Source organism: Puma concolor, chromosome A3, assembly GCF_028749965.1.
Source record: "Puma concolor isolate L17-30 chromosome A3, mPumCon1.1.hap2, whole genome shotgun sequence".
NCBI classification, from domain to species: domain Eukaryota; kingdom Metazoa; phylum Chordata; class Mammalia; order Carnivora; family Felidae; genus Puma; species Puma concolor.
Genome location: NC_141669.1, coordinates 123,372,575 through 123,397,794, shown reverse-complemented (window position 1 = coordinate 123,397,794; position 25,220 = coordinate 123,372,575). Strand labels below are relative to the sequence as shown.

General features: G+C 39.0%; 1 protein-coding gene across 16 annotated transcripts in view; it reads left to right on the top strand.

Annotated features, from left to right (window-relative positions):
* Positions 1-25,220, top strand: part of PTPRT (protein tyrosine phosphatase receptor type T) — a 1,080,869-nt gene that overhangs the window by 813,767 nt on the left and 241,882 nt on the right. For all 16 annotated transcript variants that reach the window (XM_086702238.1, XM_086702233.1, XM_086702237.1 and 13 more), the window contains exon 12: positions 17,526-17,799. In XM_086702238.1, coding sequence (XP_086558364.1) covers positions 17,526-17,799 — 274 coding nt within the window. The remainder of the gene's footprint in view (positions 1-17,525; positions 17,800-25,220) is intronic.

Here is a 25,220-nt window from a genome sequence, read left to right as displayed (position 1 = left end):
CAACATTTCAAATTTACAATAGCTACATCTTGTTTCTTTTAACTTTTGTGAATTCTATTGTTAATTCTTAAAAAGATTTTTTCCACTCAATATCTGTTTTTTTTTTTTTTTGTCAATTTCAAACTTACAGGATGTTGCAAGGATAGAACAGTAAACATCCATATATTCTTCCCCACCGCCCCTGACCCACCAGTTGTAAACATTTTGTCGTATTTTTTTTACCTTTCAAATGGCTGGTGGGTATTCCCTAAGAAAAAGGTCAATCTTCTCTACAGCCACAATACAATTAGCACATTCAGGAAATTTAGAATTGATATAATAGTAGCATCTGATATGTAGCTCATATTCCAGTTTCCCCAGTTGTATCAATTAATTAATTATCCTTTAAGGCTTCTTAAAATCCAGTCATGAACCCGTTACATTGCATTTGATTGCCAGGGCATCCTGAAAATTTTTAATAAATAAATTCGCTTTTGAGCCAGTGGAGCGTACTGTGGTTTGTCATATAGGGTGAGGCCTTAAATTTGGTGGTTTTTTTCCTCATAATTATGTAATTTTCCCCAGCACTATTTATTGATAAAATTTTCTCTTTCCCATTGATTTGTGTGGCTTCTGTTTCTGTATGTAAAATGCACACCACACACACACACACACACACACACACACACACACACACAAATTTATCCCGTTTTCTTTTAATCATACTCCAGTACCCATGATTTAATTTTTTTAACTTCATTATATGCTTTAATATCCAGTAGTGGTTTTGCACATTTATTTATTTATTCATTCATTCATTCATTCAAAAAAAAAAGTTCTTAACTATAATTCTTATTTTAAACAAACAAACCTAAAAAATAAAAAAAAAAAACCCTCCCATTGAAATTATTAGAATTTTCAAATTAGGGTCATGCACGTCTTCATGGCTCCCAGGGATCACCTAACTAGCCTCATGTTTTATACAGTTTGCTTTTTCCCAAAGGAAAAGCCTCAGTTGGGCCAGAACTGACATCTTTACAGTGTGTGATGCTTTCATCCAGGACTTGAGCATTTCTGTCCCTTTATTTGTCTTCAGTTCTGCACAATTATTTAACACCGGCTCTGCTCAGCCCTGTGCTAGGGGCTGGAGATACTCTTTTATTTCACTCAATAGAGAGCTTTATTTTTCCTTGCCATGTCAGTCCTGTACATTTCTTATTTGTTGTGTGATCCTTAGTTGTTTTTAAAGGACTCTATTCTAAAAGGACTTTTTATTGCATCTTGTAGCTTGGTTTTCATGCTGTGCAGTTTATTTATCTCTATCTTCTATCAAACCACTTTACTGAATTCTTTCATTAATTTTAGGAGCCTTTCAGTTGATTCTCTTCGATATATTAGGTCACCATCATATTATCTACAAATGATGATAAATTGCTTTCCTCTCTAAAATGTATATCTCGTCTGTTTTGTGTCTTGCTGCATTGGCCAGACTTATCCCATTTTAGATGCAAGTTCTAGAGGCAAAGTGACTTACTCAGCACGTCAGAGCGGGGGGAGTGGTAAAGCCAGCACTGAAACCCCTACCTTGCGTTTTAGTTCAGTGCTGCTTTAGAAAAGGTTACCAAATCAAGGTCATCTATCCAAATACCAGCTAACTGGCCTCGTATCTATCCAGTTGCTTTTTCCTGGAAAGAAGGTTGACATTTTCACTGCTTATAGTCCTCCCTTAAAATGACTTCACCTTTCAGGTGCATGGGTGTGCATGCACAAGCATGCATGCACAGATACACACGGTGTGCATGATGATGATAAATGACATGAAGAAAAAATTTTAGGCAGAAGAATGTAACAGGGTTTGTTAGGATTGGGGTTGTATTTTATTTTTTATTTATTTTTTAATGTTTATTTATTTTTGAGAGACTGAGAGAGACAGAGCATGAGCGGGGGAGGGGCAGCAAGAGAGGGAGACACAGAATCCGAAGCAGGCTCCAGGCTCTGAGCTGTCAGCACAGAGCCTGACGTGGGGCTCGAACTCAGACTGTGAGATCATGACCTGAGTCGAAGTCAGATGCTCAACTGACTGAGCCACCCAGGTGCCCCTGAGCGGTTGTATTTTAAATAAAGTGGCCAGGTAAGACTTCACTGGCAGAGATGAAGAAGCAAGTCTTCCAAGGGTTGCGTATATCTGAGGGAAAAGCATTCCAGGCATAGAAAGTATCAAATGCAAAGGCCTTGAGATAGGAGCATGCTTAGGGTTTTCAAGGAGCAGCCAAAAGGCCACGTAACTAGAGAAGCATTAGAAGAGATGACATCCGAGAGTTTGTATGAGAGGGCCTTGTAGACGTTGCAAAGTTGTTGCCTTTAAGTAGGAAGGCTTTTAGTACAGGAGTGTCATAACCTGAGTCATGTTTTTAAAGGGTCACTCTGGCCACTGTTGTGTGAATAGATTGTAGGGAGCAAGAGTGAAAGGTGGGAGATCAGCTGAGAGGCTATTGTACTAATCCAATCAAAACATCGTGGGGGTTTGGCCAAGGTGGTAGCTGTAGAGGTCCTAGAAGTGGTCAGATTCTGGATATTTATTAAAATTAGAACCATGGTAGTTCTTATGTATGGTATTATGAACAAGAGAGGACCCATGACTAAGAGAAAGGATGTAAGGGCCATCGCCAGATCTTCTGCATTTTGATTTAAAATCTATCTCAACAGAAGTAAGTGCATGCTCTGTGAAAGCTAGTTATGCTTCTTTGAAATGTTGGAGAAGAGGGTATGTTGGAGAAGAGGGTATGGCCCTAGCCATCATCTGATGGTTGTCTGGTTTTTCCTTATAAGGTTTCTTTTGCTTTCATCTGATAAGTAAAACTTAATTGGAACCCTTCAGTTGAATTGTTATGGCCCCTTTACACAACATATTTATATCTCTAAATTTCTACTCAGCATCCACTTTCGCTAAATTTACAAAATGCAGTTCAATCACAGAAGGGTCCAAATGGAAAACAAGGCAAATTTTTGTTGTCTAATTGATAACACTGTAATAATGATGCATGCAGCAATTGTGTTGGCTCCAGCCAACTTGTATAGAGCACTCTACTCTATGGAAAGCACTCTCTAGACACATTATCTCATTTGGTCCCCACACTATCCTGCATGTGCCTCTCTCCTCAGAATCCTTCCCTGTTGGAGCTCCTCGTTGTGCCCTTACCTCCCTGAATTATGCTGAACAGTTAATATCTGTCTCCGCATCTCGGGTCCCCATCAACCAGGGAGCATGTTATTTTCAAATTTGCACCTGCTGCACTGTAGTCACTTGATTAATATCGGATGAATAAATGAATAAGTACATGGAAGACAGAGGGGGCAGTAGGTCACACAGCTAGTCAGAAGCCACGCGAAGATAACACGTGCACATGCCAAACTGTGAATGTCTACCTCATCCCATTTTCTTGCCTTCTCTAAGGGCTATTGTGCAAGGCAAACAGTGAGGGGAAGAAGGAAACCAGGAATTCCCAGAGCCTTGGATTAAAGGTTGGCTAACTAAGACATATCATTGTAAATTTCAGCTTCTTAGTTCTGAGTGACCTTTAATGTGGGGAATGTAATTGCAAAGCTAGATTCTATCGGGGATTATAAAGCTCGCATTTGTTTCTTAGCCCGACTTGTACAATAATGCCAAAGGTTTATCATAGCATTTTTGTATTAAAATGTGTGCATAGTTGAATGCTAAAGCACAGACTTTTGAGAGGAGGAAGAACATCCAAGATTATTCAGTCCATTTCCCTCGTTTCTTTAACAGCTTTATTGAGGTATAATTTACATACCATAAAATCCACCCGTTTTAAGTGTACAATTCAATGATTTTCAGTAAATTTATAGGGTTGTTCAACCATCACCACAATCCCATTTTAGAACATTTCATCACACCATAAAATACCCTGTGCCCAAGTGGAGTTGATTCTTGTTCCCACCTCCAATCCCAGGCAATCACTAATCTGATTTCTATCTCTATAAATTTGCCTTTTCTTGACATTTCAGATGAATGGAATCATACAATGAATAGTCTTTTCCATCTGGCTTCTCTCATTTAATACAGTGTTTTTGAGTTTAATGCCTATTGTAGAACATATCAGTCATTTGTTTATTTTATTGCTGAATTATATTTTATTATATGGATATACCACATATTGTTTATTTGTTCACCAGTTGATAGACATTTAGATTGTTTTAATATTTTGCCAATTATGAATAATACTGCTATTAGCATTTGTATACAAGTTTTTGTATACACATGTTTTCATTTTTTTGGCTAGGTGAATAGTAGTTTTACATTTACCTTTTTTAAAATTTTATTTATTTTGACAGAGAGAACACACATAGGTGCGCACGAGTGTCGGAGGGGGTGAGAGAGAGAATCCCAAGCAGGCCTCATGCTGTCAGCATGGAGCCACTTTAAGGCTCAATTTCATGATCCATGAAATCATGACCTTAGCCAAAATCGAGTTGAACGCTCAACTGACTGAGCCACCCAGGCACCCCTATATTTACCTTTTTAAGGAACTTCCAAACTGTTTTCCAAAGTAGCTGCCCCATTTTTTTTTAACCTTTCCAACAGCAGTGTATGCCAGTTCCAGTTTTCTCATGCCTGTGGCAACACTTGCTGTTGTCTGTTTAGTGATAGGCATTCTTGTGGGTGGGTGGGTTGGTGGGTGGGTAGTTTCTCATTCTGGTTTTAATTCACATTTGCCTAATGACTAATGAGCTTGACCATCTTTTCATGAGCTTATTAGGCACTTATATTTCATCTTTAGTGAAATGTCTAGTCAAATATTTTGCCAATTTTTAATTGAGTTGTTTGTCCTCTTGTTATTAAGTTGTAATGGGTCCTTATGTATGTTGCAGAGAGTCTTACCATACATATGATTTTTCAAATATTTTCTCTCAACATGTAGCTTGTCTTGTCATTTGCTTAATAGTGTCTTCTGAAGTCCAATATGAATATATATAATATATATACTATATATTACATAGTATATATTCAACATATATAAATTTAATGTATATGAGCTGGATGTCATTATATGTATTATATATTACACATGTGTGTGTATAATTTTTCCCCCATTAATGGATATTTTTGATGTTGTATTTTACACTCTTTGCCTAATCCAACATCATGAAGATCTTCTCCTGTGTTTTTTCCTAGAAGTTCTATACTTTTAGCTCTAACAGTTAGGACTATGATCTATTTTCTGTTAGTTCTTGTATATAGTATGAATTTAAATTTGTATTTTTGCATGTGACTATTCAGGTGGCCTAGCATCACTTGCTGAAAAGATTATTCTTTGACCATCACATTTTCTTGGATTCTCAAGAATCAATTGATCACAAATGTGGGGGGTTATTTCTGTACCCTCATTTCTCCTCCCTCGATCTGTAAGTCTATCCTATGCCAGCACCACACTGTGTTGATTTTCATATTGTGTAATCAGGAACTTTCAATCCTCCTTTATTCTTATTTTGTAAAATTGTTCTATTATGGAATTTGCATTTCCGTATATATTTTAGTATCTGCTTATTAATTTTTGTAGAAAGTCTCCTGGGATTCTGATAGAGATTGCATAGAATTGCCATATTAACAGTATTGACTGTTCCAATACATGCACGTGACTATGTCTCTGCATTTATTTAGGTCTTCAATTTTTTCATCGATGTTTTGTACTATTTAATGTACAAGTATTTCACTTCTTTTGTTCAGACTTATTTATAACTAAGTATTATTTTTGTTACTATTGTGAATGGAATTTTCTCTAAATTTCGCTTTTAGATTGTCTTTTACTAATGATAAATATACAGTTGATTTTTATGTATTAGTTTTGTGTCCTGTGATCTTGTTGAAATTGTTTATTATAGTTGGGTATCTGTGTGTGTCTGTGTCAGTTTCTGTGTCTATGTGTATTTCTTACGATTTTCTTTGTGTAGGATCATGTGATCTGCAAATGAAAGGTTTCACTCCTTTCCCTCCAATGCCTTTAATTAATTAACTAGGCTCACTGGCTAGAATCTCTAGCACAATGTTTTATTTCACTGCCTAGACTCTATAGTACAGTGATGAGTAGACATCTTTGTCTTGTTCCTGCTTTTAGGGGGAAAGCATTGTCTTTTACTCTTGAGTGTTAACTTTAACATGTTTCATAGATGACCTTATCAAATTTAGAAAGCTTCTCTCTATTTCTAGCTTATCAGTACTTTTTATCATAAATATGCATTTGACTTTGTCACTTTTTTTTCTGAATCTGTTGGAATTATCATGTGATTTCTTCCATTTATTCTCAATAGATGCTAGATTGCATTAATTGATTTTTGGATAGTAAATTAACCTTGCATTCCTGGGATAAATCAGTTATGATGTATCATCTTTTTTATATGTTGGTAGATTTAGTTGGCTATTATTTGGTTAAATATTTTGGGGCCTATATTCATGAATGCTTAGGCTCTAGTTTTATTTTATTATAATGTATTTCTCTGGTTTTGATATCAGGGTTTCATAGAATGAGTCAGGGTGCATTACCTCCTCTGCTATTTTCTGGGCAAGTTTATGAAAAATCAGAATTATTCATTCCTTAAATATTTGGTAGACTTCACCAGTGAAGCTGTATGGGCTGGACTTTTTTGAGGGAAGAATTTTAATTACTAATTCAATTACTTCTTATGAGTACATTGAAATCTTTTTTTTCATGACTCAGTTTTGATAAATTATGTATTTGTAGGAATTTTCCCATTTCATCTAAACTGTCTAAGTTTTTTTGGCATAAAGGTTTTTTTAATTTTTAAATTTATAATTTTTAATTTATAATTTTTAAATTTTCTGTAGAGTCCGTAGTGGTGTTTCCTTTTTCATTCTTGATTTTGGTAATTTATGTTATCTCTTTGCCTTTTGGCCAGTGGAGATATAGTTGCCAATTGTGTTGATCTTTTCAAAAAATCAACTTTTGTTTCATTGATTTTTCACTCTTACTTTTATGTTGTCTGTCACATTGATTTGTACTTTAATCTTTATTCTTCTTTCTGTTTGGAGTTTAATTTGCTTTCATTATTCTACTGCCTTAAAATGGAAACGTAGATTATTAATTTGAGACTTTTTTTTCTTTTCTATTATAGATGTTGCATATACATGTTCGCAGTTGTGAGTTTTCTCCACCCACTCCTGAAATCATTAGTGTGGACAGTATTGTTCAGTTTATTCATTGCTCTTTGGAGAGAGCTCTTTGTGCTGAGCTCCTCACAACACGATTTCAAGAAGGCCCGCACCGCAATTTTAAATGTGAGGAAGTTGAGGCATATAGAGGTTATTTTAGGTTGGGTTCTCTCAGAAACCGACTCATAGGCCAAGGATTTGGAGGCAAGTGATTTATTGAGGGGATGCTTCCAGTAAAAACTAGTTCAAGAGAAGGGGAAGCTGGAAAGAGAAGGTTAAGAAGCCAAACATGGGTGTGTTCTGTGGGGGGCTCTGGCAAGTGAATTTCACCTTGAATAAGTGCCCCTTGAGGCAAAGGAACAGGATTTTTTCACTACTGTTCAAGACAGTCACTGGAAATGCTAGTCTAAGGCCAAATATAGGTGAAGGTTGGGGAAGAGCAGGACTTAAATTTTCTAGCCCTCTTTACCATGAGAGGAAGTGCCAATAGTTTCAGAACAACTCTGAAGAGGTCCGCAGTGCCCTCATTAGCAACAGAGCACACAGAGGCTGGCTGGTGGACACAGAACCAGAAAGAATGACTAAGAAATGTAATAACTGTTCTCTCTTGTGAGATTAAATTACTTGCCCAAGGTCACACGGATGTGTATTGCACTAGAAACCAGGTTTATAAATGCTAATACTTTAATCAAAGCTATTAGAAATCCACTAAAGGTGTATTATACAGCCCTTGTTTTATTTACTAATGATAAACTTTTTTTGATGACTAAGGGCTTTACTTAGCCATAGTCATGACCCATAGTCATTCTGACCATCAGAAGGCCCTCTGGTAATCTAGGAAAATAGAGAAACTAAGCACCTTCTTTAGTTATTTAATGAAATTGCATTAACCTAAGGAAGTACAGAGAATGCATAAGAGAGAACAAAGTTAACCTCAGTGAGGAGTGCATTTACAGTGTTCCTGTAGATTATTGTCAGGGCCATGAACACCCAACACCTACATGTTCCTATAGACCACTCAGTCAAATGTCCTTTGGAAGAAAAGGTATTAGCAGACCATGTAAGTATTAGTATGTTTGAGTTAAGACCTTATGCCTTTAACTATTTTCATTGTGCCAATACTAAGAGCTTCTTAGTTGACAAGTTTCCTAAGTCACTAGACCTCCTGGAATAAAGATATTTGCTACTGGGGAGACTTTTGTATATAATATTAAAACTATGTTTAAAACAATTGAGTTAGCTTTAAGATCAAATTTTTTTAAGAAGTACATTATTTGGTGGGGTAAATTATAGATGATGGTTCAACTTAGGGTGTGCTAAAAAGATGTTTAGCCTTATGGATAAGACTAAGGGCTCAGGAGTCAGACTGTCTGCATTCAAATATTAACCTCAGTGTTCAAATAGCAGTGTGGCTTTAAGTTTCTGAGCCTCTCTGTGCTCTATTTCTCTTATTCTGTCACAATAAGGTAATAGTATCTGTCTCTTAAGAGTTATTATGAAGGTCAAATTAAATAATGTGTTGAATGGGCATAAGCATGATGTCTAGTAGGTAGTAAGTGCTCATTAAATATTTTCTATTGGGTGAGGTAATCATTGCAATGGGAGCTATGGTAGAAATACGGACAGAGAGCTATGGGAACAGAGGAAGGAGAAACTAGCTCTGGATTGCAAGAGAGAGAAGTCTCTTCAGAAAGAGTAACATCTGATACAGGTCTAGATTGGATGAAGAATCCTCAAGATGCAGAAAAAGGAAAAAGGCATCTTGGGGAGATGGAACAGCATCTAGGATAGCATTGAAGCATGTAGTAAGAACTGACATGAACATGCATCTAAAATTCATTTTCTAAATTTTGCCAATTTCGTTTATTTAATAAGTACTTAGTGAACAGCTGTTATGTGTTTAGCAGGATATTAGAAGCTGGGGGTGCAGCAGCAAACCAGGCAATAAGATCTCAGACAACAAACCAGGCAAGAGGTCTCAGACCTCATGAAGTTCACGGACTATTAGGGAGCAGGCAGAATAATCAGACAAGAACTATTTTGCTTGTGATGAAAGCTATAAAAGAAATAAATCAACAGATGTAATTGACAGTGACTCAAAAAAACTGATAATTATGAAGGAATGCTGAGGTAGATTGGAATGACCCAAAGTAATGATTTTGTTTTTATGTATTTTTTTATTAAAAAAATTTTTTTTCTACATGTACTTATTTTTGATAGAGACAGAGCATAAGTGGGGAAGGGGCAGAGAGAGAAGGAGACACAGAAGCAGAAGCAGGCTCCAGGCTCTGAGCTGTCAGCACAGAGCTTGACGTGGGTTCGAACTCACAAACCGTGAGATCATGACCTGAGCTGAAGTTGGATGCTTAACCAACTGAGCCACTCAGGTGCCCCCAAAGTAATGATTTTAAACAAAGTAAGAATGTTTGAGGGGGATGTCCCTGCTAGGACAAAGGTATAAATATTAGAATCACCTAGGTTTGTGGTTTCATAGTCGCACATTAGGATCATCTGGAGACCCCCTAAAGATTACCCCTAGAGATTCTGATTTGGTTGGTCCAGGGTCGGGCCAAGGAATAGCATTTTTTTTTAAAGTCTGCTGGACAATTAAAATGTACAGCCAGAGTTGGGAACCCCTGATCTTCAGCAGCATACTTCTGACTCTGAGATGACTGTTATCTGCCCTCACCTGAAAAATCAGTGACAGTCTCAACAAAATATTAGCTGACTGAATTCATTAAAAGGATTATGGTTGGTCAGGTAGAATTCATTTCTGGGGTGCAAGGATGCTTCAACATACACAAATCAATAAATGTGATGCATCCATCACATTAATAGAAGGAATGGGGAAAATCATATGCTTATCTCAGTAGATACAGAAAAAGCACTGGACAAAATGCAGTAACCATTCATGATTTTAAAAAATGTCAGTGAACCGGCTATAGAAGGAACATACCTCAACATAATAATATGACAAGCCCACAGCTAGCATATTCAGTGGTGAAAAATTAAAAGGTTTTCTTCTAAAATCAGGAATAAAACAAAGGTGCCCACTCTCACACCTCCCATTCAACATAGTACTGGAAGTTCTAGGCAGAGCAGTCAGACAATAAAAAGAAATAAAAGGTATCCAAATTGGAAAGGAAGAAGCAAAATTATCTGTTTGCAGAAGACATGATCTCATACATAAGGTGTAATATCGTATGTAATATATGACTGATATAACATAACAATAACTTTATATATATATTATGCAATATAATAACTTTATAATAAAAGTTAAAGGATAATTTGATAAAGCTACAAAAAACAACATATAAAAATTGTTGCATTTCTGTACACTAACAATTATCTGAGAAATAAAGAATACATCCCCATTTACGATAGTGTCAAAAGAATAAAATACTTAGGAATACATTTAAATAACGAGATGAAAGACCAGTACACTGAAAACTGTAAGGTACTAATGAAAAAAACTGAAGAAGATGCAAATAAATACAAAGATATCCTGTGTTTATGGATCAGAAGAATGAATATTGTTAAAATGTCCATACTACCCAAAGCCATCTAGATTCATTGTAATCCTTACCAAGATTCCAATGGCATTTTTACAGAAATAGAAAAAAACAATTCTAAAATTTACATGGAACCACAAAAGGTTTCAAATAGCCAAAGAAATACTGAAAAAGAAGAACAAAGTTGGAAACATCACACGTCCTGTTTTAAAACTATATTACAAAGTTATAGTAATCAAAACAGTATGGCAGTGATACAAAAACAGACACATTGACCAATGGAACAGAATTGAGAGCTCAGAAATAAGTCCATGCGTATATGGATATATATGTATATGCATATATTTCAAACTAATCTTTGACAAGGAAGCCAAGGATACTCAATGGGGAAAAGATCATCTTTTTAATAAATGGTATTGGGAAAACTGACTATTCACATGTAAGTGAGTGAAGCTGGACCCCTGTCTTGCATCACTCACAAAAATTAACTTGAAATGGATTAAAGACTTAATGTAAGACCTGAAACATAAACTCCTACACGAAAATGGGAAAAGTTTCTTGAATTTGGTGTTGGCAATGATTTGATGGAAATGACATCAAAAACACAAGCAACAAAAGCAAAAATAAACAAGTAGTTCCATCCCAAACTAAAAAGCTTTTCACTGCAAAAGAAGCAATCAACAAAATGAAAAGGCAGACTGCAAAATGGGAAATAACATTTGTAAAACACATACCTGATAAGGGACTAATATTCAAAATACATAGGGAAATCCTACAACTCACCAGCAAAAAAAATAAAATAAAATGAAATAATCTAATTAAGAGTGGAAAAAGGACATGGATAGACAGTTTCCCAAAAAAGGTATTCATTTGGCCAACAGGTACCTGAAAAGGTATTCAGCATCACTAGTCATCAGGGAAATGCAAATCAAAACCACAATGAGATATCACTTCATACCTATTAAAGCAACTGTTATCAGAAACACAAAAGATACTGTGTTGGCAAGGATGTGAATAAACGAGGATTTTGTACACTGTTGGTAGAAATGTAAACTGATGCTGCCATTATGGAAAACAGTATGAAGGTTTCTCAAAAAAAAAATTAAAAATACAGCTAACCTATGATCCAGCATTCTCACTTTTGGTTATATATCCAAAGGAAATGAAATAAGTACCTCGAAGAGATACCTACACTACCAACTTCATGGGTTTTTGAAGTCCTGTGGCTTTTTAAGAAGTCCACAGTAGGATGGAACTGGAGAGTGTTATGCTAAGTGAAATAAGCCATAGAGAGAAAGACAGATACCATATGTGTTCACTCTTATGTGGATCCTGAGAAACTTGACAGGAACCCATGGGGAAGGGGAAGGAAAAAAAAAAAAGAGGTTAGAGTGGGAGAGAACCAAAGCATAAGAGACTCTTAAAAACTGAGAACAGGGGCGCCTGGGTGGCGCAGTCGGTTAAGCGTCTGACTTCAGCCAGGTCACGATCTCACGGTCCGTGAGTTCGAGCCCCGCGTCAGGCTCTGGGCTGATGGCTCGGAGCCTGGAGCCTGTTTCCGATTCTGTGTCTCCCTCTCTCTCTGCCCCTCCCCCGTTCATGCTCTGTCTCTCTCTGTCCCAAAAATAAATAAAAACGTTGAAAAAAAATTTAAAAAAAAACTGAGAACAAACTGAGGGCTGATGGGGGTGGGAGGGAGGGGAGGGTGGGTGATGGGTATTGAAGAGGGCACCTGTTGGGATGAGCACTGGGTATTGTATGGAAACCAATTTGACAATAAATTTCATGTATTAAAAAAATGTATTTTAAAACATAAAAAAAAAAAGAACTCCACAGTACACTTGTGAGACACCAAAAGTGCAAAAGGCAAATAGTATCTTAATGGTATTCTGAAATATTTTTGATCTTGTAGATCACCTGAATGGCCTCAGGGACACTAAGTGGTTTCTGCTCCCCACACAGGGCCACCACGGCTTTCCCCATCGCATAAGGTTGCCTGCCTTGCTCTGCCCTGCCTAATGGCTTTAAGACTGAATTGTTCGGGAAGGAGCTGGAACAGGGCAGTAGAGAAACCTTGAATTTTACTTTTTAAGTCTTGAGGCTGGTTTTGGTGTTGATGAGTTAATTCTGAAATGCTTTTGTGTGTATTGTGTGAGAGAGTAAACGAGTAAAAAATAGTGATATTAAAAACCAGGGTTTTCACTGTAGGAAACAAATTCACGATGGGGAAGGTGAGGAAGAGTCTTGTGTTAATGGATTTGAATTGGCAGTGTCAGTATGAACTGATCATATAAATTTATGAAGCCTATTTATGGGAGAACATGGGTGTTAAATGTCCCCTTTTCTGATTCTGGGCAGTCTTCACCTGTGAACTACAGCATCCTGTCTGTCTGTCACCTGACTTAAGTATTCTGAATGGGTAATAGCACCTTGCTGGAGATCTCTTCCCCAGATATAACAAGGGGGCCATAGGATGTGTTAGTGATTGATGGATGACTCTGATAGGCCCCTGGTCCTTCATAGAGGAGCATGAGTTATCACCCAGACTGTCAACTCAAGAATCAGAGGGGCCATGAGGCCCCGGTGGCAGGGTCCTCCTCTAATACCTGCAGAGGAATTCCCACACCTCTTACTCTTCAAGGTTTCTGAAGCACTTGTCCTCTATGAACTAAGGTTTTGGGACCTCAAATGTCCATCTTCTCACTGGAAGAAATAGAGGGGATGTCACAGGATGGGGAAATGTGGGGGTAAATGCTGTATGTGGTGAGGTGAGCATCTTGTTATTCTTCTCTAATACTATCAGGATTTTTCTACTAAAAAAAAATCCTTTCTGTTTACAAATGCTCCGGAATATGTTTTAATCACTTCTTTTGCACTAGAGATACGACTTTGGAGGAGTTCTTCTCATTTAGGTATAATTTTATCATTACCAACAAGCCATAAAGAGCTTAGATAATTATGTTCCTAAGAGAAGGACAATAAGAATGAAGTTATCCCAAGAAACAAAAAGAAACTGTCTTGTCCCCCCACCCCACCCCTGCTTCCTAAAGTGTGCGTATCAAGGAAAGGACACTCACACAGCTTACATGTGCCATTCCCCTCCTTAACCAGAGTCCCCTGATCTTTAAGAGGGGCTGGGTCCCCTGGAAAAAAGATTTTTACTACCAAATGGTTTATGGCTTCCTGGCCATGGTTGCACATTTGCCTCTGAATGGAGAAGCTGCAGGCACAGTAGGCCTGAGGGTGTTGCTGGCTGCACTCAGGCACATTAATCCCAATTGTATGTGAACTGTATGTTGACAACACGGTTTAACCACCACCACCCCGCCCCTCCCCAGATATCCTTTGCCAGGCTTTATGATTTCAGAAGAAGCCGATAGAGCTAAGGAGTTCAGTCTGCCAAGTAAAAACTACTCTGAAGGTCCTTTGTCACGTGTTGTTGGCTTATGGAAAAAGAAGGGAGATGGAGAAAGAAAAGGATACTGAACTGTGAATGAAAGTCTAGCTTTTTGCTTTTGCCACAGTTTGACACAGGGCACTCAGCCTGTCAGCCTCAGTGTCTTCACCTATAATCTGGCTGCTGAGTTTGGTTGAATTGACAAGTGAGTCCTCAGTAGTGAGATTGATGGCGGGATCCTGGGCTGGCCCCTGGAGACATGCCTTGCCTCCCTCTGTAGCCTTTGGCAGCATTCACGCGTCAGAGCCCAGTGAAGACCCACTGCTTAGCTGTCCATGACCACAGAATCTCATGCCAGTCATGTGCAGTACTCAGGCCAGCCTGGCGGCTCTGCGTGATCCATCCCATCATAGTAGGGCCAAGTACAACAGAAAGCGAGTCCGGGAGTGGGATCCGGCCCCAATGAAGTTCCAAGGCTTTGGATTCTCAATTTAGAGGGAGAGGGTAACAAAAGGACTCAGGGGTGGCACAAGAGTTTTCAACTTAGAAACAAGGACAGAGGTCTTCTCATGTGGACAGGATTAACCCAAGAATAGTAAGGGATAGATTGGACATCAGAGGAAAGCAGGGACTCACAGGTCTTTGCAAACCCCATTCCTAGAGGTGGGGCCTGTTAGTGCCTCCCAACCCAGTCAGGAGGGCATGCAGGCTGGATAGGCTGAGTGCCTCCAAGCCCAGTTCAGTCTTTTAGATCCTACTGCAAGCCTCCACACATGGACCCAAGAGACTGTTGCTCCTTCACTCTTCATTGCCTTTTGCCCTTTTCCTCATAGATTAGAGTTGCATGAGTCAGACCCTCAACAAGCAGTCCTGAGCACTCTGGCAAGATTCAGAGTTTTACTTGAGACTGCTGTTATATGTAAAGCAATGGAGGTCCTGAAAACTGTTATAGACACCCCTCCTCTAGGTTTGGGTCTTGGGTCTTGGTGATGTCTTTCAGAGACTGTTTTGAGCTTAGCTGTCTTGATAAACATAGTGGTTATACTGTTGAGAAGGACCCCAGAGTTGAGGAGGGAATGTGCCCTGAAGTCATGATTTAATTTAGGCATTTATTGGCTTCAATTTTTTTAATACATACTTTTAGTGTTATTTATTTATTTATCTATCTATTTTGAGAGAGGGGAGCACAAGCAAGAGAGGGTCAGAGAGAGAAGGAGACAGAGAATCCCAAGCAGACTCTTCACTGTCAGTGCAGATGTGGGGCTCGAACTCACAAACTGAGAGATCATGACCTGAGCTGAAATCAAGATTCGGAGGCTTAACTGACTGAGCCACCCAGGCACCACAGACTTCAGTTTTATGAACACATATAGATGTCACACACACATATACTTTGGGATGTTAGACGCACTCACGTGTCATACACATTTAGGTGTCCACCCACATTCATCTGAATGTCACACTCATTCAAAGAGTATATGTGTGCTCTCGGTTTTTAGACACCCAGGTCCTACAGGTGCTCATTTGGACATTATTCACACTCAGATGTAGTCTGCCCTCCCAGAGAAGTGGCCGTATCCACTCACATGACACTCACCTGCACTCTGGGCTGCTGAGTTCTCATCCAGTTGTGCCCATCAGAGAGTACACATGCTCACTGAGCTATTGCTCTCCTCCACTCAAGGTATCACTCTCTTCCAAGTGTGGCAAACATTCACATGGTGTATTTTTTTTCCATCTGCATTGTTGACGATCCTCATGCTCAAGGAGATTCAGGAGAAGCCCTGCCATATTGTATCATGTTTCCTTGGGTTAGTCCCTCTATACCCTTTTATTTTAGTGAAATAGTCCTCTGCCTCTGTCTTTGTCCAAGTTATGTTTCTTAACCAAGTGTATTTAGATGGACGGCTTGATTAAAGGATGGTAGCACTCACCATGCTCCATTTTCATAAACATATGCTATCTCACTATGCCATCTTTAGAAGATTGGTTTGGGTGACTGCTGAAGTCACCTTTAATTCACAAAAATTTCCTGGGGGCACTCTTTGGGCAATTAATTGATCTTTTGTCTTAGGTCATGAGTCCAGAGAGCTCTGCAAGAAAGATCTTCTAAAAGAAAAGTATTTACAGAGAGATACAAACTGTGGACATTCAAAGAGATAATAAAATGCCATCCAGATCCACCAACGTTTAGGATAACTTTTATAAAAGGAGCCTACATATTTGGCCTACAGCTGGTGTTCAAGGCTCAGTCATCTCTCTTCACAGACTGGTACCTTCTTACTTCCTTCCAAGTTGAAGGGAATGGTACACAATCACTAGACAGGAGCTCAGAGTATTCACTGTTTATTTTGATTAGGGATTCTGTATCCAGTCATATTTAGTTTCATGCCTACTTTCAATTTTAACTCAATTTAATTTGGTTTACTTGAACAAGCATTCAGTGATGACTTTATGGGTATCAGGCAACCTAGTGGGCAATGTGGGGTTGGGATAAATGATGCAGAAATAACTAAGCCACAACTCCCACTGTCCAAAAAGGTAACAGTCTAACCAGAGAAACAGTCCTGTGCTCATATTCTTACAATCCCAAGAAGATATCCATTAGTGAGTTGTAGGGGAACTAAGGTGGGGGGAAACTCATTCAGAGTGAGAGGGTCTAGACAGGCTTCATTGAGGATATGAAAGATAGACTCAGCCTTTAGGGAAAGTCTTCCCCAGACAGAAGTGGATAGAAGACATTGCATGTGGAGGAAGCATGAACTGATGGAGTGAAATCCCAAGGATGTTTGTCTGGATCCACTGGAATGAGGGGTCCAAACTAAGAGTTTCCGAAAGACAGACTGGAAGCCAGGCACAAGTGTCCCCAGTGCCAGGATGAGGAGTTCAGATTATATCATTAGGATAACAGCTAATGAAAGAGTATGAAGAGAGACTGTGTTTATATGTTTAGGAAGATCAATGAGTTGACTAGTTTATCAGGTAAGTTAGAGGTAAAGAGACCAGTTGAATCCAGGAAGAGGTAGGGAAGTGCCCAACCTAAGCATTATCATGAAGGAAGAAAAAGAGGTGGGGTAGATGCAGATTGCTGATGTCAACTGGGCTTTTTTTTTTTATAGGGGCAGAGTGAGATCTAAGGAGGTAGGAATTGAAAATGAGCCCCAGACTCAATATCTGGTCACTTGATGGCCAATGCTACCCTTCACTAAGGAAAGAAAGGTAGAAGGAGGAAGAGGCAGGTTTGTAGGGGTTGGGACCAAGTTACATTTTGGATATATCCAGTGTGAGCTGGCCTTGGGACATCTAAATGGAGATCTATTTCTACACAGCAGTGGGTTTATAATTCTAAAACTCAGGAGGGAGGTTCAGTTGTAGACAGAAATGATAATAAATAACAAGTGCATCCCTCCAGATCATTGCTCATCTGCTTCTCTTTCCTGTTCAGTGTTTATCAGCTGGTTGTCAAGGAGGAGCGACTTCAAAAATCACGGAGGGCAGCTGATATCATTGAGTGCTTTTCGGTGCCTGTGAGCTATAGGAATGCCTCCAGCCTTGATTCTCTACACTACTTTGCTGCTGAATTGAAGCCTGCCAACCTGCCTGTTACCCAGCCATTTACAGTGGGTGACAACAAGACATACAATGGATACTGGAACCCTCCTCTTTCCCCTCTGAAAAGCTACAGCATCTATTTCCAGGCACTCAGCAAAGCCAATGGAGTAAGTATGGCCACATGAAGGCCATTTCTTGCCTTGTTTGTATTTTCCTATTCTCAAATGAGAAGTAGCATGGCTTTAGAGCAGAGGTTGCCAAACTAAGGCTTGTGGACCAAATCCAGCCCCATGACTGATACACACACACACACACACACACACACGCGCGCACACTTTTTTTTTTAAGTACAGCAATGCCTTTTCATTTACTTGGTCTAAGGCTGCTTTTGATGCTACACCAATACAGTTGAGTAGTTTAGACAGAGACTTTATGCCACATAAAGCCTAAAATATTTACTGTATGACCCTTTACAGAAAAAATATGCAGACCTCAATATTAAAAGATAAAAAAGGTCTTTCAAATCACCTTTGGGAATATTGCATGCCCATCTAAGGATTAATTTCCTCATCCATAAAATACCTATCTGTTATTTATGAATGCACTAAGCATGTTGTAGTTAATCAGTGAATACTAACTCTTTTATTATTAGCAATAGAAAATTTTCACAGTAGAAAATATTCTCTTCTCCCAAAGACAAGGGAAACTTTTTTAGTGTCAGATATTTCTTTGGTCAAGATGGGATACCAGTCATAACATCACAAAATCACGGGGCTGAAAAGGATGGGAAAGGTCACCAAATATCTACCTCTCTCCCCCTACACATAAAACAATCAACATTACAACATCACAGTTAACTGGTATTAGTGCTTATTCTTGAATATCTCTAATGACCGAGAACTTACTTCTTTATGTGGTAATTTTACCGATCTTTGGGGTGTCCGTGGCTCTAAGAAAGCCTTCTATTGTACTGCCTGAAATATGTTTATTTTTTTCATGTTTTTAATGTTTTTATTTATTTTTGAGACAGAGACAGAGCATGAGTGGGGGAGGGGCAGGGAGAGAGGGAGACAGAATCTGAAGCAGGCTCCAGGCTCTGAGCTGTCAGCACAGAGCCCAACACGGGGCTCGAACTCACAGACTGTGAGATCATGACATGAGCTGAAGTCGGACGCTTAACCGACTGAGCCACCTAGGTGCCCCAAAATATGTTTCTTATTATAGGTTCTACCCAGTGCTCTTGGTCCATACCCTTAGGTCCCAAGAGAACCAATGCAATCACCTTCTTAGGTGGTATTCTTTCAGTTACATAAGATCTTTCCTACCATCCACTTCCCCTCTGTTCAGATACACCCATCTGGTCTTATTTTCTGCAAACTAAGTATCTTTAGTTCCTCTTATGACACAAGTATTTCCCATTTTGCTTTTGTGCATATATCTCAGGTTGCCATATTTCACTCAACAAATATACAACAAACACTGACATAAGCTAAGCCCTATAGTTCATATTAAGGTTACATAGTATGCGCAACCCTCCCCTCCCCTGCAAGACTTTTTCTTAACATAAGGGAGTCTGGTGTGTGCCATGTTCCATGGTATATCTGGAGAAGTGAGAAACTCACTGGAGAAAGGAAAGCCGAAACAAAAGCAAGATTTGGTGAAGTGTGTGCTGAATAGCCTCTGTAGGCTCTGGTGGCCGAGATAGAGTTTAGTCTGTCAGTGGCAGTCATTACCTTATGAGAAACCTGGATTGAGGAACTAATTAACATTTTAAATGTCCACATACCCATTTAAATTCCACACTGGTATTTCAGGTCTGCATTTATTACTTGCCCAAGCAACATTCCTCAGAGTCTAAAACTACAAAGAGAAGCTGCCAGACTGCCTTCCATCTGTCCATCTGGTATTTCCTCTGCATGAAACACTCTGATGTATTGAGGAAGAAGACATAAAGATGGGCAGAAAGCATCTGGGGGCCCATCTTGTCTCTGTTTCTCTGCATCCCAGACTGGCCAGTTTGTTGGTCGAACACAATTCTGAGAAGGTGTGGCTTTCTCTGCTCTTGGCGACATGTCAAGAGGTGCTGTTTGGGTTTCCATGCTGTGAAGAAGAGTAGCAGCTATACTCAGTTCACTCTATATCACATTCCTACCATGACTCTAATAGAAACCCAGCTGGAGACCGAGTCTATAGAGACAAATGGACCCCAGGAGGAATTCCCCAACCCAAGTGTGGTTGGCCTTGAGTGGAACAAGCAGGTGAGGCAAGAGAACTGTGGGAGGTTTGGCTTTACAAACTTCACACAGTAAACTACTTCCTCAAGGAAGGAGGCTTGCCATTGGGAAAGAAGTCACCCCACTCTGAAGCTACCTCATCCAGGAAGTAGTTTCTACTACTGCTTCCGGATGAACAAGGCCATTTAATTACTTATGCCTTCCATCCCGCACCATGTGTGCTCCCATTTTGGAACTAAGATTTGCAGGAAAGGAATTGGATGGGTGCTTATGCCAGGTGTCTTGAGGGAAACATAGAGGGACAGAGGAACAGGAGGAAACAGAGAGAAAAAGGAGCAGAGGAAGAGCTGTGGGAGCCGGATGCTCAGCATGTTGTATTTTTCTGACAAGGAAAAAACTACACACTATTTCAAATTACTGTATTTCGTATTAAGTTATACTGAAAAGAGTTAAGTTAAAGAGTCATAGGAGCAGAAAAGCCATTCTCAGTCTAACAAATCTCTGCCGGCCCCTCTCAGATTTCTCCATCTCATAAAGGGCAGCAGACAATGCAGTTAAGCCTGGAGGATTTTTGAGGAGAAAATGTTATAACCCACAAATTCTTTATCAGCCCAGTTGTTGTTCTTGTGTAAATACATCAGAAAGACATTCTCGTTATCCAGGGGCTCCCGCATGCTCTGCCTCTAATAAATCATTCAAAGAGCAATTGACCAAGCAATGAATCAAAATAAAGAAATCAAGAACAGAGAAATGTAGAATGAAAAGACCAACACTGAACTTGGAAATTAACTAAACATAGTGTTAATGCTAAATAATTGCTATAAATATGTTACAAAAGAGAAGGTTAATATAAAAAAGTAATTAAAGAGAACATGTAAGGAATTAACAATTCTAATCAAGGTCTGTAATCTGCTGTTATGTCAACAGAAACTGAGAAAGAGTTGGAGGATTGATGAGTGTAAATAAAAATCTGCCAATTGCCCCAATTTAGACAGGATGGAACAAATAGCAACTACTTTGTTTTTGAGACTGAGAATTTTTGAAAAGTAAATTTTTTTAAACATAAAGGCAGATTTCCAATCTAACCTTTAAAAAACAGGAAACAACAATCTACAAAGAAAATGGGGAGAAGCAAAGGAAACTGTAAGTGATGAAACTGTAAGTGATGAAAATCAGCAACTATAAAGCAAGCCAGAAGACAAAAGTACCAGGTTTGATTCTTTTAAGTGGTTCTTTGTTCCCCTCTTTAAAGAGGAAAAAATATCTTGGATCAAGCTATTTCCATATTACTAGAAGATTAAAACCAAACAAAGGATGAGGCCAAGTCACATTAAATTAAAACAAATTAAAGGAAAGCAAAAAATGGCCATTTGTTGCAGGATAGTCGTTGGCCAGATTGAATAACTTACTGTCAATCAATTTTATTGCTCCCAACCCTACCTGCAAGTTTCATCAGAATGGGGTAAGAAAATTTTAGGGTCCAGGTATATTTATTCTGGATATTAAATAGAGTTTCTTTTTCAGTTCATCAGACTGGATAAATATCCAGCCTGTGCAATCAGACTACCTACACACAAAACCCTAATAACTCTGATTTTAAGTAAGCTATTAAAAATAGTTACATATGATTGATCAATTAATTAAGTAAACCTCTAGCAAGTGCATACCAAACGTCACAAAAAGGCATTTCTTCACTCATTAAATGTTGACATAAGATCTGTGTTGAATATTAATGGGATGAGGATAAGGATATTCTGTAAATTCTACAGTAATCTACATAAATGTGGAAGTATTTTAATCCATCTCTGTAAACACAATGGAGAGCCCAAGTATGATGTACATCATGAGGCATGGTGCTCAGAGACCTTGCAGGTATTTTCCTGAAGTGTGGATTGTTGACAGGCACTTTTACTGGGAATTTTGATCAGATTAGTAATATCACATTTAGCCATTGATGCTTTCTTATGGAGAACAAAGGCAGTGTTGGCTGTTAGAGCACTGTCCTTGGTTCTGACTCCTCAGTGCCAGTCTTTCTTGTGAATCAAGCCATATTGTAACCATTTATTTTGGATATGGCTATATCATAGATCTATTATATCATTTTAGAACTGGGTAATTTTACAGTGTCATCTAATTCAGACCAGCAGCCTACAAAGAAATCTCCAATAAGGTGTTCTTGGCAGGGCATTATAGAACCTCAGCTTGATCACTGCAATTCTCTGGAGGGAAAGAGTTGATTCCTTTGTGGAGCAGGTAAAATTATTAGAACTTTCTTCCTTCTATAAAGCCAAATTTGGTCTTCTTAACTCTGTACTCTTGGGCACTTGTATTTATTTGAACAAATCAAATCTTTCTTCCCATGTCAGCCTCTTGGAGAAAATAAGACCGTACCAATTACCATCTTTGTTTGGTCACCCAGGCTATATCTTATTGATGTCTAGCATGCAGTTACTTCTGTTTCTCACTTGGAATGATTTTCTCTATCTTCTTAATCCTATTTATTCTGTACTTTCATAGACATACTCCTTTTTTCCAATGCCCTCCTTCAAAACGATGCCTAGAACCTAGAGTTGTACTTCAAAGATAGTTAGACCATGCCTGCTACATGTTCACTACCCCTCCTCGCCTTACCATTTTCTAAAACATTATTTCCCTAACATTCCAAGATATTTTTCTCACTTTGGGGCCGTTATGCAAGCTGTAATTCTACCTGACTGTCTCTTCTCTTCATTCTTTGCAGAACTAGTACCTTCTCATTTTTCAGGCCTCCTTTTCGATGTCCCATCCTCTGAGAACTTTGCATTTATATTTTCTAAGAGCTGTCCATGCCAGTACTCACTTACATGTTAACCTGTTCTTTTTGTTTTTTTTTATAACACTGAGCACACTTTTAATTGCACTTATTTTTGCGTAGTGCATGCCTTCATCCTTAAACTGAGAGCTACCGGAGGTAGCAGCTCTGTTTTGTTTGCCTCTGTATTCTCCATACTAAATACAATATTTAACACATAGTAGATACTTGATGATTGTTGCATGAGTGAATGAATGAGAGTATGAACTGTTTCGAACTGTTTCTTGTTTGTGAGTCTGTTTTCTTGCTTATGAAATCGAAATGGTAATATAAAACTCACACAGTCATTTTGAAGATTAAATGAGAAAAGATCTTAAATTCTGAAAGATACCAAGTAAGTGTCAGTGCAGTCTGAATTTCCATTCTGTGTGGCATGAGAGATGTGGTTCTGAGCTATTTTCACCATAGACAGATGAGCCCCTGGAGGACCTTCCTTCCATCATAGCAGTAAGACTTTTCCCCAGCTGTCTCATTTCCCAAGCTCCAGGCTCCTGGGCAGCCTTGATTTCCTCCAAATCTTCCAAATGGTACCCAGAGTAACTGTCTCAGTTGTAAACAGCAGGTGGGTGCAGTTTTGCATTGTTTTCTCCCCCACTCCTCCCAGAATGAGGTCTGCTGAATCTACTGTTCTCTGCATCCCCACCACCATTAGCCATAATTGTGAAGTTGAAAGGACCATAATTAACGGTTGGATGCAAAACAAGTGTGGCAAATTCATGCAAATATCCACCAGAAGCCACCTTTTCTTGGGCAGGGTTGTTGTGCATGTTATATTTATGCAGAGAGAAAACTCTTTCCTTGCCATATCTTTTTCATCATGTAGGAGCACATTCAACCTGGATGATGCCTCTGCCAAATGGTGATCTAAATAAGAGAATTGGGAAGTAGAGGGTGATTGTTCTCATTCTCTCGCTTTCTCTTCCAGCTCCTGAACTCAATTGCCTCTTGAGAGCAGTTGGAAGCCAGATGCTATTTTGAAGGGGTCCTCATGTTTGCAGTGTAATCACATTATAATAGTGAGGATTATCTAGGTAGAGTGTGGTTATGGAGAGTTCTGCGTCTCTGAATGTACTGGAAGGAGCTATATTTAGTTGTGTCCAAAAACTGTTAAAAGAATGTTTGTACATGGATTGGTTTTCTGAGGCATGGAAAGAACTGAGAGGTAGTCAGTCATCAGACAGACTTGGCTTTGAATTTGGGCTATTTCCAATGATGTGAACTTGTGCTGTTACTTAACATCTCAAGATGAATGACCTACCTCCCCCACCCCATGCCCAAGTTCTTTTCCTTTTTGCTGCTTTCCTGCAGCTCCTCTCCTGAGGCAGGGGAAGGTTGGAGCGTCCTTATCTAACCTCAGGAACTATGTCTATGTGGCAGCTGTTGACTGTCTTGACTCACCCATCACTTAATTGCTTCATAACTTCACTTCAGGCTTTATTTTTATTAGTTTAATGTTTCACACATGGTCCAAGTCTGACCTCTGTTCTTGTTAAATCTTGTGACATAATTGATTTTGTCTTTGGGGAGTGATCTTGCCCCTCCCAACCCCGTTTCCTGATTCTATTTCTCCTTTAGTGACTTCTCACTTGTCTCCTTTAGTGACTTCTCACTTGTCTCCTTTAGTGACTTCTCACTTGTCACGTGAGGAAAGCTCAGGTGGACCATGGAATGAGAAGATAGGGGAGGCCCAAGCTCAGATGGGTTAGGGTTAAGATCATACAGGGCTATCTCATGACTTGGGTTTTAGATATTCCAATCAGGGAATTTATAAGAAAACCCCTCTATTGGTTAGGACAAACTAATTTATGCTATAGTAGCAAACAACCATGAAATCTCCATGTATTATCAGAAAAAGAAATATTGTTCATTCCTTCTGCATGTCCAGAATGGGTCGGCAGAAGGACTCTGTTCATCATAGTCACTCAGGGGGCTGAGGCTAAGGGAAAGTCCATTTTGACATATGCTTACACAATCACCAAGACAGAGAAAGAGAAATGTGGCAAAAGGGCGCTCATTCTAAAAAGTTTCCACACAAAATGATACCCACCACTTGGACATTTCATTGGCCAAGGCTATTTATGCGGCCATGCTTAACTTCAAAAACAATGAGGCAGCTGATTCCAGCCAAGTGCCAAGAATGTGAACTTAAGGTATTTGAGAACATCCTTAATGACCACCACACTTCCTTATTATTGCCCATAATGAAACTTTTCCATAAAATTCCCATGATACACTCAATCTTGAAGCACCTGTCCATTTCCTATTACAGATCCTGAGAACTTTCTATTATTGTGCTCCTACTGCATCCCAGACACTAAGAAGATGCTATCACCTGTGCTGCTTCCCAATTGGTCTCACAAAGCGACTCCATTTAAATCAGTGAATGAATAGACTGCCAGGAGCATCCAACAATCTCATAGAATCTCAGTTACTTCATACTGAAGAAGGGATTTTAGTAACAGCTTTCTCATTTTATCTACATCGATACATGGTAAAGAAATGT